This window comes from Heterodontus francisci, chromosome 46 (assembly GCF_036365525.1).
Source record: "Heterodontus francisci isolate sHetFra1 chromosome 46, sHetFra1.hap1, whole genome shotgun sequence".
NCBI lineage: Eukaryota > Metazoa > Chordata > Chondrichthyes > Heterodontiformes > Heterodontidae > Heterodontus > Heterodontus francisci.
This window is the reverse complement of record NC_090416.1, coordinates 18,743,282-18,755,486: the sequence shown is the minus strand read 5'-3', so window position 1 is coordinate 18,755,486 and position 12,205 is coordinate 18,743,282. Positions and strand designations below refer to the sequence as shown.

General features: G+C 44.6%; 1 protein-coding gene across 8 annotated transcripts in view; it reads right to left on the bottom strand.

Annotated features, from left to right (window-relative positions):
• The window catches only part of ash1l (ash1 (absent, small, or homeotic)-like (Drosophila)), a 271,172-nt gene that overhangs the window by 230,157 nt on the left and 28,810 nt on the right, over positions 1 to 12,205 (bottom strand). For 6 of the 8 annotated variants that reach the window (XM_068022902.1, XM_068022898.1, XM_068022896.1 and 3 more), the window contains one exon: positions 7,731 to 8,321. The exons of 1 other annotated variant lie outside the window; for it this stretch is intronic. In XM_068022902.1, the coding sequence (XP_067879003.1) occupies positions 7,731 to 8,174 (444 nt within the window). In that variant the 5' untranslated portion in view covers positions 8,175 to 8,321. Of the gene's footprint in view, positions 1 to 7,730; positions 8,322 to 12,205 lie in introns of those variants that run through there. One more of the 8 variants, XM_068022900.1, reaches the window with a different exon arrangement.

The window sequence follows — 12,205 nt, the reverse complement described above, 5'->3', positions numbered from 1 at the left end:
CAGACAAGGGTGGTGCTGCTGTTGTCTGGCGTACTGACCTCTACCTTGTAGAGGCTCACGCCAATTCTCAGACATTTCTTCCTACCTCCCCCGGACCATGATCCCACCACCGAACATCAAGCTACTGTCCACAGGACTGTCACTGACCTCATCTCCTCTGGAAAACTTCCCTCCACAGCTTCCAACCTCATTGGCCTGCACCCCCGGCAGCCCGCTTCTACCTCTTTCCTAAAATCCACAAACAGGACTGTCCTGGCAGACCCATTGTTTCAGCCAGTTCCTGCCCCACTGGACTTATTTCTTCCCATCTTGACTCTACCTTTTCTCCTCTGGTCCAGTCTCTTCCCACCTACAACCGTGCCTCTTCTGACACCCTATGTCATTTTGACAATTTCCACTTTCCTGCTCCCAACCACCTCCTCTTCACTATGGACGTCCAATCTCGCTACACCTCCCTCCCCCACCAGGACGGTTTGAGGGCTCTCTGCTTCTTCCTTGAACAGAGGCCCAACCAGTCCCCATCCACCACCACTCTCCTCTGCCTGGCAGAACTTGTTCTCACATTGAACAACTTCTCCTTCAACTTCACTCATTTCCTTCAAGTAAAAGGTGTTGCTATGGGTACCCGCATGGGTCCTAGTTATGCCTGTCTTTTTGTGGGATGTGTCGAACATTCCTTGTTCCAGTCCTACACAGGCCCCCTCCCCCAACTCTTTTCCTGGTACACTGATGACTGTATCGGTGACGTTTCCTGGCCCATCCCGAACTGGAAAACTTTATCACCTTTGCTTCCAATTTCCACCCTTCTCTCACCTTTACATGGCCCATCTCTGACATTTCCCTTCCTTCCTCAACTTCTCTGTCTCCATTTCTGGGAATAGGCGGTCCACTATTATTCATTATAAGCCCACCGACTCCCACAGCTAAATCGACTACACTTCTTCACACCTGCCTCCTGTAAGGACTCCATTCCATTCGCCCAGTTTCTCCGTCTCCGCAGTATCTGCTCTGATGATGCAACCTACCACGACAGCGCTTCTGATAGGTCTTCCTTTTACCTCAACCAAGGATTCCACCCCCCCCACTGTGGTTGACAGGGCTCTCAACCGTGTCCGCCCCATTTCCCGCACCTCTACCCTCACCCCTTCCCCTCCCTCCCAGAACCACGACAGGGTGCCCTTTGTCCTCACTTTCCACCCCACCAGCCTCCACATCCAAAGGATCATCCTCTGCCATTTCCGCCACGTCCAGCGAGATCGTGTAATGAGAGAGGAATAATTGACAATCTAGTGGTGAGAGACCCCTTGGGGATGAGCGACCATAATATGATAGAATTCTTCATCAAGATGGAGAGTAACGTAGTTGATTCTGAGACTAGGGTCCTGAATCTTAGTAAAGGAAACTACGAAGGTATGAGGTGCGAGTTGGCTATGACGGATCGGGAAACACTACTTAAAGGGATGACGGTGGATAGGCAATGACAAACATTTAAACAGCGCATGGATGAACTGCAACAATTGTTTATCCCTGTCTGGCGCAAAAGTCTCTTCAACAATGGGGAGACCAAATGCAGACTGGGTGACCGCTTTGCGGAACACCTCCGCTCAGTCCGAAAGCATGACCCCAAACTTCCGGTTGCTTGCCATTTCAACACACACCCCTGCTCTCATGCCCACATACCTGTTCTGGGCTTGCTGCAGTGTTCCAGTGAATATCAAATCATTTACCGATTAGGCAAGCTACAGCCTGCCGGACTGAACACTGAGTTCAATCATTTCAGAGCATAATGAGCTCCCCTTTTTATTTGTAGTTCTTTTTTTCTTTTTCTTTTCGTTTAGTTTGTTTCATCGCTCATTTGTTTTTACCATGTGCCTGCCCACTGTTTTTTTTTCATGTTTGTGCTTTGGGCCAGGGCTGTTCATTTTTCTGTCAGTTAACACCCTCTCTGCATTAACGCTTGGTCTTTCATCACACCATTAACATACCATTTGCCTTTGCTCCATGACCTTCTGGTCAGTTATTCTCTGTGACCCTGTCCTATCAACACCTTCCCTTTTGTCACCTCTTGCCCCACCCCACTTTATTTGCTTAAAACCTATTGCATTTCTAACCTTTGCCAGTTTTGATGAAAGGTCACTGACCTGAAATGTTAACTCTGTTTCTCTCTCCACAGATGCTGCCAGACCTACTGAGTATTCCCAGCATTTGTTTTTATTTCAAATCTGGGACCTGGTTTCAGTCCAGTCCAGACAGATGACATGATAGCTCGCAGAGAAGTAGCTGATGATCCTATATGAAATTAGTTTATGGCTATTTCAAGCCAACTCCTGGTTCAACATGTCTATAATACAAAACTACTCGTATTAATTGGAAAAAAAATTGGCAATGACATTCCGAGAGGATACAAGAATAGCTTAGCTGTTGTGGAAATGGAAAAATTAATGAGTTTAACGCATATGCCAAAGATGGGTAAAAGGAGCTTTACACTATTTTGGCTATGTTCTACCTGTACTAAGAGTGCTTCGTGCAGATACTGGAACCACCTCCAACAGTGACATTCACCCTCAAAAACACAATCAAAACACTTCTCAATTCAGAGTTTTTGATTTTTAAAAAAAGGAACAGTAATTTGGATACATCCTCTATTCTGTGTATAACCTAGAGCAATCTTTAAATGGTTAACAAATGTAAATTGCAACCACCTCCCAAAACCCTGATTCCACAAATTATCCATAGCCTATGCATCATTGCTGAATAAGCATTACTCAGCAAGAATATAAACTCTGGACCTGTGCCTGACCCTGTCCTATTCCCCAAGGGCACTGAATCTGATCAAGGGCCAGGCGTTTCACTTTTACTCGTGTGGTACAGCATCTATCAAATTCCAACAAACTTTTCTCTGAATCCCAGTGAACCAAACTGCAAATCCCAGTGGCATAGGAAGCCAAGCTCTGCATCCCAGCGAGCCAAACACTGCATCACTCAGATTAAGTCAACAGGCTTTTTCTACAAACTTAAGAAAATTCAAACATTGCAATTACTGTATAACCAAGCTATCTGGTCCTTTTGTAAACCAAACTTTGTAAAATGCTATTTTCACATCACAGTATTATAATAGTCGCATCTAATCCTGTGGTGTTTCTAGGGATTGGCTGGTAGTATACTTAAACCATACATCAGACATTCAGATTAAGGACATTTTAAACAGGTATGAGTAGTATTTCCTCTACAGCAACATTGTGACCTTATTTGTTTTTAGTTGAAATATGTTTTTCTAATTTGTTTTATTAAATTTGGAAGTTATATTAATGGAGAAAAATATTAATTCTAATTATTATAAGAAAAAAGGAAATACGCAGTAGATTCCCAAGCATCTGGAGGAGAGGAGACCGGTTAGTGTTTTTTCTATAAATTTAAATAAATGAACAGTATTACTTTCTCCAAATAACATTTCAGTGGTTGTCTCCATCCAGCAGGTCTTCCACATATTTTAGACAGAAACACATTCTGAACAAACACTGATGACTGTGAACCAGATATAAATTTAACTATCACTGGAATAGAGATAAGTAGTAAAACAGTGAATCTCGTAAGTCTGAAGTAAATAACAAAATGCTGAAAATATACTGCAGGCACGTCAAGATCTGAAAAAGATAGGTTAATGTTTTGGGTCTTCATTAAAAAAAACACACTAACCGGTCTCCTCTCCTCCAGATGCTTAGGAACCTACTGTGTATTTCCTTTTTCTTTAATTTTTTTTTTAATTCATTCGTGGGATGTAGGCGTCACTGGCCAGGCCAGCATTTATTGCCCATCCCTAATTGCCTTTGAGAAGGTGGTGGTGAGCTGCCTTCTTGAACTGCTGCAGTACATTTGCGGTAGGTATACCCACAGTGCCGTTAGGAAGGGAGTTCCAGGATTTTGACCCAGCGACGGTGAAGGAATGGCGATATAGTTCCAAGTCAGGATGATGTGTAACTTGGAGGGGAACTTGCAGGTGGTGGTGTTCCCATGTATTTGCTGCCCTTGTCCTTCTAGTTGGTGGAGGTCGCGGGTTTGGAAGGTGCTGTCTAAGGAGCCTTGGTGCGTTGCTGCAGTGCATCTTGTAGATGGTACACACTGCTGCCACTGTGCGTCGGTGTTGGAGGGAGTGAATGTTTGTGGATGGGGTGCCAATCAAGCGGTTTGCTTTGTCCTGGATGGTGTCGAGCTTCTTGAGTGTTGTTGGAGCTGCACCCATCCAGGCAAGTGGAGAGTATTCCATCACACTCCTGACTTGTGCCTTGTAGATGGTGGACAGGCTTTGGGGAGTCAGGAGGTGAGTTACTCGCCTCAGGATTCCCAGCCACTGACCTGCTCTTGTAGCCACGGTATTTATATGGCTACTCCAGTTCAGTTTCTGGTCAATGGTAGCCCCTAGGATGTTGATAGTGGGGGATTCAGCGACGGTAATGCCATTGAATGTCAAGGGGAGATGGTTAGATTCTCTCTTGTTGGGGATGGTCATTGCCTGGCACTTGTGTGGTGCAAATGTTACTTGCCACTTATCAGCCCAAGCCTGGCTATTGTCCAGGTCTTGCTGCATTTCTACACGGACTGCTTCAGTATCTGAGAAGTCACGAATGGTGTTGAACATCATGCAATCATCAGCGAACATCCCCACTTCTGACCTTATGATTGAAGGAAGGTCATTGATGAAGCAGCTGAAGATGGTTGGGCCGAGGACACTACCCTGAGGAATTCCTGCAGTGATGTCCTGGAGCTCAGATGATTGACACATAACAACCACAACCATCTTCCTTTGCGCTAGGTATGACTCCAGCCAGCGGAGGGTTTTCCCCGATTCCCACTGACCTCAGTTTTGCTAGGGCTCCTTGATGCCATACTCGGTCAAATGCTGCCTTGATGTCAAGGGCAGTCACTCTCACCTCACCTATTGAGTTCAGCTCTTTTGTCCATGTTTGAACCAAGGCTGTAATGAGGTCAGGAGCTGAGTGGTCCTGGCGGAACCCAAACTGAGCGTCACTGAGCAAGTTATTGCTAAGCAAGTGCCACTTGATGGCACTGTTGATGACACCTTCCATCACTTTACTGATGTTTGTGAGTAGGCTGATGGGGCGGTAATTGGCCGGGTTGGACTTGTCCTGCTTTTTGTGGACAGGACATACCTGGGCAATTTTCCACATTGCTGGGTAGATGCCAGTGTTGAGGCTGTACTGGAACAGCTTGGCTAGGGGCGCGGCAAGTTCTGGAGCCCAGGTCTTCAGTACTATTGCCGGAATATTGTCAGGGCCCATAGCTTTTGCAGTATCCAGTGCCTTCAGTCGTTTCTTGATATCACCCGGGGTGAATCAAATTGGCTGAAGTCTGGCATCTGTGATGCTGGGGACTTCAGGAGGAAGCCGAGATGGATCATCAACTCGGCACTTCTGGCTGAAGATTTTTGCAAATGCTTCAGCCTTATCTTTCGCACTGATGTGCTGGGCTCCCCCATCATTCAGGATGGGGATATTTGTGGAGCCACCTCCTCCAGTTAGTTGTTTAATTATCCACCACCATTCACGGCTGGATGTGGCAGGACTGCAGCGCTTAGATCTGATCCGTTGATTATGGGATCGCTTAGCTCTATCGCATGCTGCTTACGCAGTTTGGCACGCAGATAGTCCTGTGTTGTAGCTTCACCAGGTTGACACCTCATTTTGAGGTATGCCTGGTGCTGCTCCTGGCATGCCTTCCTGCACTCTTCATTGAACCAGAGTTGGTCTCCTGGCTTGATGGTAATGGTAGAGTGGGGGATATGCCGGGCCATGAGGTTACAGATTGTGGTTGAGTACAGTTCTGCTGCTGCTGATGGCCCACAGCACCTCGTGGATGCCCAGTTTTGCATTGCTAGATCTGTTTGAACTCTATCCCATTTAGCATGGTGATAGTGCCACACAACACGATGGACGGTATCCTCAATGTGAAGGCGGCACTTCGTCTCCGCAACGACTGTGCGGTGGTCACTCCTACCAATACTGTCATGGATAGAAGCATCTGCGGCAGGCAGATTGGTGAGGACGAGGTCAAGTATGTTTTTCCCTCGTGTTGGTTCCCCCACCACCTGCCACAGACCCAGTCTAGCAGTTATGTCCTTTAGGACTCAGCCAGCTCGGTCAGTTGTGGTGCTACCGAGCCACTCTTGGTGATGGACATTGAAGTCCCCACCCAGAGTACATTTTGTGCCCTTGCCACCTTCAGTGCTTCCTCCAAGTGCTGTTCAACATGGAGGAGTACTGACTCATCAGCTGAGGGAGGGCGGTAGATGGTAATCAGTAGGAGGTTACCTTGCCCATGTTTGACCTGATGCCATGAGACTTCATGGGGTCCGGAGTCAATGTTGAGGACTCCCAGGGCAACTCCCTCCCTACTGTATACCACTGTGCCACCACCTCTGGTGGGTCTATCCTGCCGGTGGGACAGGACATACCCAGGGATAGTGATGGCAGTGTCTGGGACATTGTCAGTAAGGTATGATTCCGTGAGTATGACTATGTCAGGCTGTTGCTTGACTAGTCTGTGGGACAGCTCTCCCAACTTTGGCATAAGCCCCCAGATGTTAGTAAGGAGGACTTTGCAGGGTCGACAGGGCTGGGTTTGCCATTGTCGTTTCCAGTGCCTAGGTCAATGCCGGGTGGTCCGTCCGGTTGCATTCCTTTTTATTGACTTTGTAGCAGTTAGGTACAACTGAGTAGCTTGCTAGGCCATTTCAGAGGGCATGTAAGAGTTAACCACATTGCTGTGGGTCTGGAGTCACATGTCGGCCAGACCAGGTAAGGACAGCAGATTTCCTTCCCTAAAGGACATTAGTGAACCAGATGGGTTTTTACAACAATCAACAATGGTTTCATGGCCATCATTACACTAGCTTTTAATTCCAGATTTATTAATTAAATTCAAATTCCACCTTCTGTTGTGGTGGGATTCGAACCCATGTCCCCAGAGAAATACCCTGGGCCTCTGTGTTACTAGTCCAGTGATAATACCACTACGCCACCGCCTACATTAGAGTATTAATGTAACTTCCAAATGTAATTAAAAAATCAAATTAGAAAATCAGATTTCAACTAAAAACAAATAAGGTCGCAATTTTGCTGTAGAGGAAATATTACTCATATCTGTTTAAAATGTCTTCAATCTGAATATCTGGTGTATGGTTTAAGTATACTACCAACCAACCCCTGGAAACACCACAGGATTAGGTGTGACCATAATACTGTGACGTGAAAATAGCATTTTACAAAGTTTGGTTAAAAGAAGGCCCAGATAACTTGGTTGTACACGAAGTGCAATGTTTGGATATTAGCGATAAACACCAAAATAGACTGAAAGTTGTTAGAGAAAAGTTCACCTGGAAGTATGCTATATTTTCTTCAAGAGTTAACATACCCTGAATACCTGGTGACTGTCCAACACCAGCTCCAATCTGGGGTGGTATCTGTCTTACTTTGGAGTAAAGATTTTCAAGTTTAGACTCTTTGGCTATTGGTTTCTGGTTGGGAGTTCAACACATTACATCTACTAGACTGCCCTAAAATAGAAGTTAAAAACAGGGAAGTACTCTTTCAACCAATTAATACCTGCAGTAAAACAAATTCCAAGACAAAAATAATCAATAAGTATTATGCAGTCAAGCCACACAATGGCTTATTGTAAATTATTCATGATACACTTCACAGTGCAAACCTTACCCGTTTTAGCTCACTTTCTTCTTCTCTCTCCTCGGTGCTCTTTCCACTTTTTGCTATTTTGTTTCGCGAGTGCTTGATGGTTGTTTTAATTGCTGGCCGACAAACATAATTCTCCAGGTTTTTGGGGGGTTTCTTAGTTCTCTTAGGCTGCAGCCCAATTTTCAGTTTCAGGCTGCCTTCCGTAAAATTTGTCTCCTTGACAGAGAACTGCTGCTGGTCTGAGTTTGGTGGGTCTAGTTCTTGTCCTGAGTCAGCCACTTTGCCCTCCTCCTGTTTCCAGTGCATACCATCTTCTTCCTCCAAGGCACACCCATCTAACTCTCCTTCTCTCCTGCCAACAACTTTGTTGCTGCAATTTGTTGGAGTATTCTTTCCAGAGTTGCCCTCTGCGTCAATGCTCAAAGGCTGGTTCAAGGATCCTAACAATGCATTTCTTTGCTCCATTATGCAACTTTCCTCCCCTTACCAATACTGGTAAGGACTGTTAGAAAGAGCCACCTGTGTATTCAGATTGCTGCTTTCTACAGCAGAAACTGATACTACACAAGCTGCCTGGTTACTGCTCCCAGCTGAAACGCAGCATCACTGTCACTGTAAAAGAAAAGAGAAACAAAAGTCAGCATTAACCAGGAATCACCATCCCCTTCAATTTTCCCCATCATTAATATCAAGCGAGACTTGAGCGGGCAACAAAGACTGAGGTACTGCTTTATCTTGCCCAGCTCCCATTCTTCACCCAGTGAAAGCTTTTGCTTGGGACGGTTTTTCTCAGTTTATGAGTCAAGCCAAGATTATTTTTATGGAATGTTGTCCCCAGGTTTACTTAGTGTATCAGTGGTCTTTGGAACTGGGAGTGGGAAGAATTAAGAGCACAGAAGGAGGCCATTCAACCCATCAAGTCCATCAAGAGGTACCAGATGATTGGAGGTCTGCGACGTTGTACCATTAAAAAGGGTGCGAGGGACAAGCCAAATAATTATAAGCCTGTCAGTCTGACCTCGATGGTGGGTAAATTGTGAGTATCAATTGAGGGATAGGATAAACTGTCACTTAGAAAGGCACAGATGAATCAGGGATAGTCAGCATGGATTTGTTAGGGGAAGGTCATGTCTTACTAACTGAATTGACTTTTTTCAGAAGTAACAAGGAGGATTGAGGAGGGTAGTACAGTGGATGTAGTCTACATGGACTTTAGTAAGGCGTTTGACAAGGTCCCACATGGCAGACTGGTCAGTAAAATGAAAGCCCATGGAATACAGGGGAATGTGGCAGGTTGGATCCAGAATTGGCTCAGGGACAAGAAACAAAGGGTAGTAGTTGACGGATGTTTTTGTGAATGGAAAGCTGTTTCTAGTGGCGTTCCACAGGGCTGTGTTGGGTCCCTTGCTGTTTGTGGTATATGTTAATGATTTGGACTGAAATGTGGGAGGCATGATTGGGAAATTTGCTGATGACACAAAAATTGGCTGTGTAGTTAATAGTGAGGAGGAAAGCCGTTGACTCCAGAAAGATATCAATGGTTTGGTTGAGTGGGCAGAAAAGTGGCAAACGGAATTCAATCCAGAGAAGTGTGAGGTAGTGCATTTGGGAAGAGCAAATAAAGCGAGGGAATACACTATAAACGGGAGGATACGGAGAAGGGTAGAAGTGAGAGACCTTGGAGTGCATGTCCACAGGTCCCTGAAGGTGGCAGGACACGTGGATAGAGTGGTGAAGAAAGCATATGGATTGCTCTCCTTTACTGGCCGAAGTATAGAATACAAAAGCAGAGTTGCGACGCTGGAACTGTATAAAATGCTGGTTAGGCCACAGCTGGAGTTTTACGTACAGTTCTGGTCACCACATTACAGAAAGGACATAATTGGTCTGGAGAGAGTACAGAGGAGATTTACAAGAATGTTGTCAGGGCTTGAAGGTTGCAGCTATGAAGAAAGATTGGATAGGTTAGGGTTGTTTTCCCTGGAACTGAAGAGGCTGAGGGGTGACTTGAATGAGGTGCACAAAATTATGAGGGGCCTAGATAGGGTGGACAGGAAGGACCTGTTTCCCCTGGTGGGGAGGTCAGTTACCAGATTTAAGGTGATTGGTAGAAGGATTAGAGGGGACACAAGGAAAAGCTTTTTCCCCCCCAGAGGGTGGTGGGTGTCTGGAATTCACTGCCAGGAATGGTGGTGGAGGTAGAAACCCTCAATTCTTTTAAAAGTACCTGGACATGTACCTGAAGTGCTGTAACCGGCAGGGCTATGGACCGGGCGCTGGAAAGTGGGATTAGTTTGGGCGGCTAATTTTTTCAGCCGGCGCGGACACGATGGGCTGAATGGCCTCCTTCTGTGCCGTACTTAATCTATGGTTCCAAGTCCATGCCAGCTCTCTGTAAAGCAATCCAACTTAAGCCATGCCAATAAACTTCTTGTGTGGTGCTCTTAATGCATCACACTGAATAGCTCCCACCTCCATAGATAGCTGACAATGCTGTCTAAACACAACCTAAATTTGGAAGGAGAAGATCTAGAATTGTACTGGTGGCTGTTTTATGCGGTCACATCTAGAACATATGTGTGTTAGATACAAGACTATATACATAAAACACTGTTCCAGATATAAAACAATTTGATAAAAAAGGGTCAATTCTCAGTCTTGAAGTCTGAAATTTATAAGAAGTTACAAATACCCTCTGATTTACTTCAGCAGTTACTAAATAGCTACAATTCCCTGGATTTACCTACTTAAAGCACTGGTCTCAACGCCACAGGCTGGATTAGCAATTAAATATCATGACTATACCCCAGTCCAGAAGCTACCTTGCGACAAATGCCACAGGAGATCCACTGGTGATAAAAAAGTTCATGGACACAGTACATTTTATTAAATCAGAAGCAAAGACTATGGATGATGGAAATCTGAAATATAGTTTTAACAAAAGGTCATCGACCTGAAATGTTAACTCTCATTGTCTTTCCACAAATGCTGTTGGATCTAATGAGTAATTCCACATTTTATTAAAGTTTTAGTGAAACCCTCCGACCTACAGTGCAGCTGTATGAAGAGTACACATGCTCACTGTGCTGTGTTTTACTAAAACCCTGACAATAATAGTGCATGAATTCTACAGCATGCAAGCATAAATTTATCCAAAAATGTAAGCAGAGATGGTTTTAAGTCAAACTTGTGGGTGAGGAGGAGAAAGAGAAATAAATATTAAAAAAATTAATCCAGAGAAGACAGCAGAAAAGCTTTGTTGGCTGTGTTGAGCGGCATAAATACATGCATAGGTTCATGGGGACCTATTTCTAAGTAATTTTGGGTGCACCGAATATAAATTGACAAAACAAAGTCAAACTCCAAATATTCATAATCCTCTTTCAGCCCAACACAAAGCAGCACCAAAGGATAGTTTTACCTTTTATCCCCACATGCACTATTCACATGGCAAAATCCTGTGGACATAAATCACCAACTTTCATGTCACTTTTTACACTGCAAAAGAAAAATCCAATCTCTTTCCCTGGTCACTTTTTAAATACATTAGCTAGAAACCACTCACTCAATGTATTCTAAATCAGATCATTCACCATTAAATTCATCAGCGTATGCCCTCTTGGGTGAACAGAAAATATCCCATGGTGCCATAGAGAAGATAGGGATTTCTACTGGTGTCCTGGCCAGTAAGTAGCCCTGAACCAACATCATTAAACCTGATTATCTGGTCATTAGCTCATTACTGTTAGCGAGACCTTGCTGTGTTCAAATCAGCTGCCAAGTTTCCCTAAGTTACAACAGTGACTATACTTCAAAAAGTACTTCATTTACTGTAAAACACTTTGGGATCCTTCTGAGGATGTAAAAGGCACTATATAAATGTAATACCCCTTCTTTCTTTAAAAACCTACTGAAAACAAGTATAACATAATCTCCTACTCAAGATCCTTAGAATAAGTTATATACATTGGATATTGGTTATACAGTCGGAACACAATGAAATAAATCATGATGGTAAAGTCACACAAATACCAGTAAGTGTGTGCAAGCTGGCTGCCACACTTGCATACATTACACTAACTACGCTTCAAATGTAACCCATTAACTATGAAGCACTTTGGAACACCCTCAGGATGAGCAGGTACAGCAAATAATTAGGAAGGCAAATGGAATGTTGATCTTTATTGCAAGGGAGATGGAGTCTAAAGGTAGGAAAGTCTTGCTACAACCGTACAGGGCATTGGTGAAACCACACCTGGAGTACTGTATATACTTTTGGTCTCCTTATTTAAGGAAATATATACTTGCATTGGAAGTAGTTCAAAGAAGGCTCACCCTTACCGGACCTGTACTGTACCCGACAGGAAGATCTCCGATAGTCTCGCGCTACTCAGGGATACGATCGCCTATGTACGGGACAGGAGGGTGCACACCTGCCTCATCAGTTTGGACCAGGATATCGCACACATACATGATGGGCATGCTTTCCAAAATGG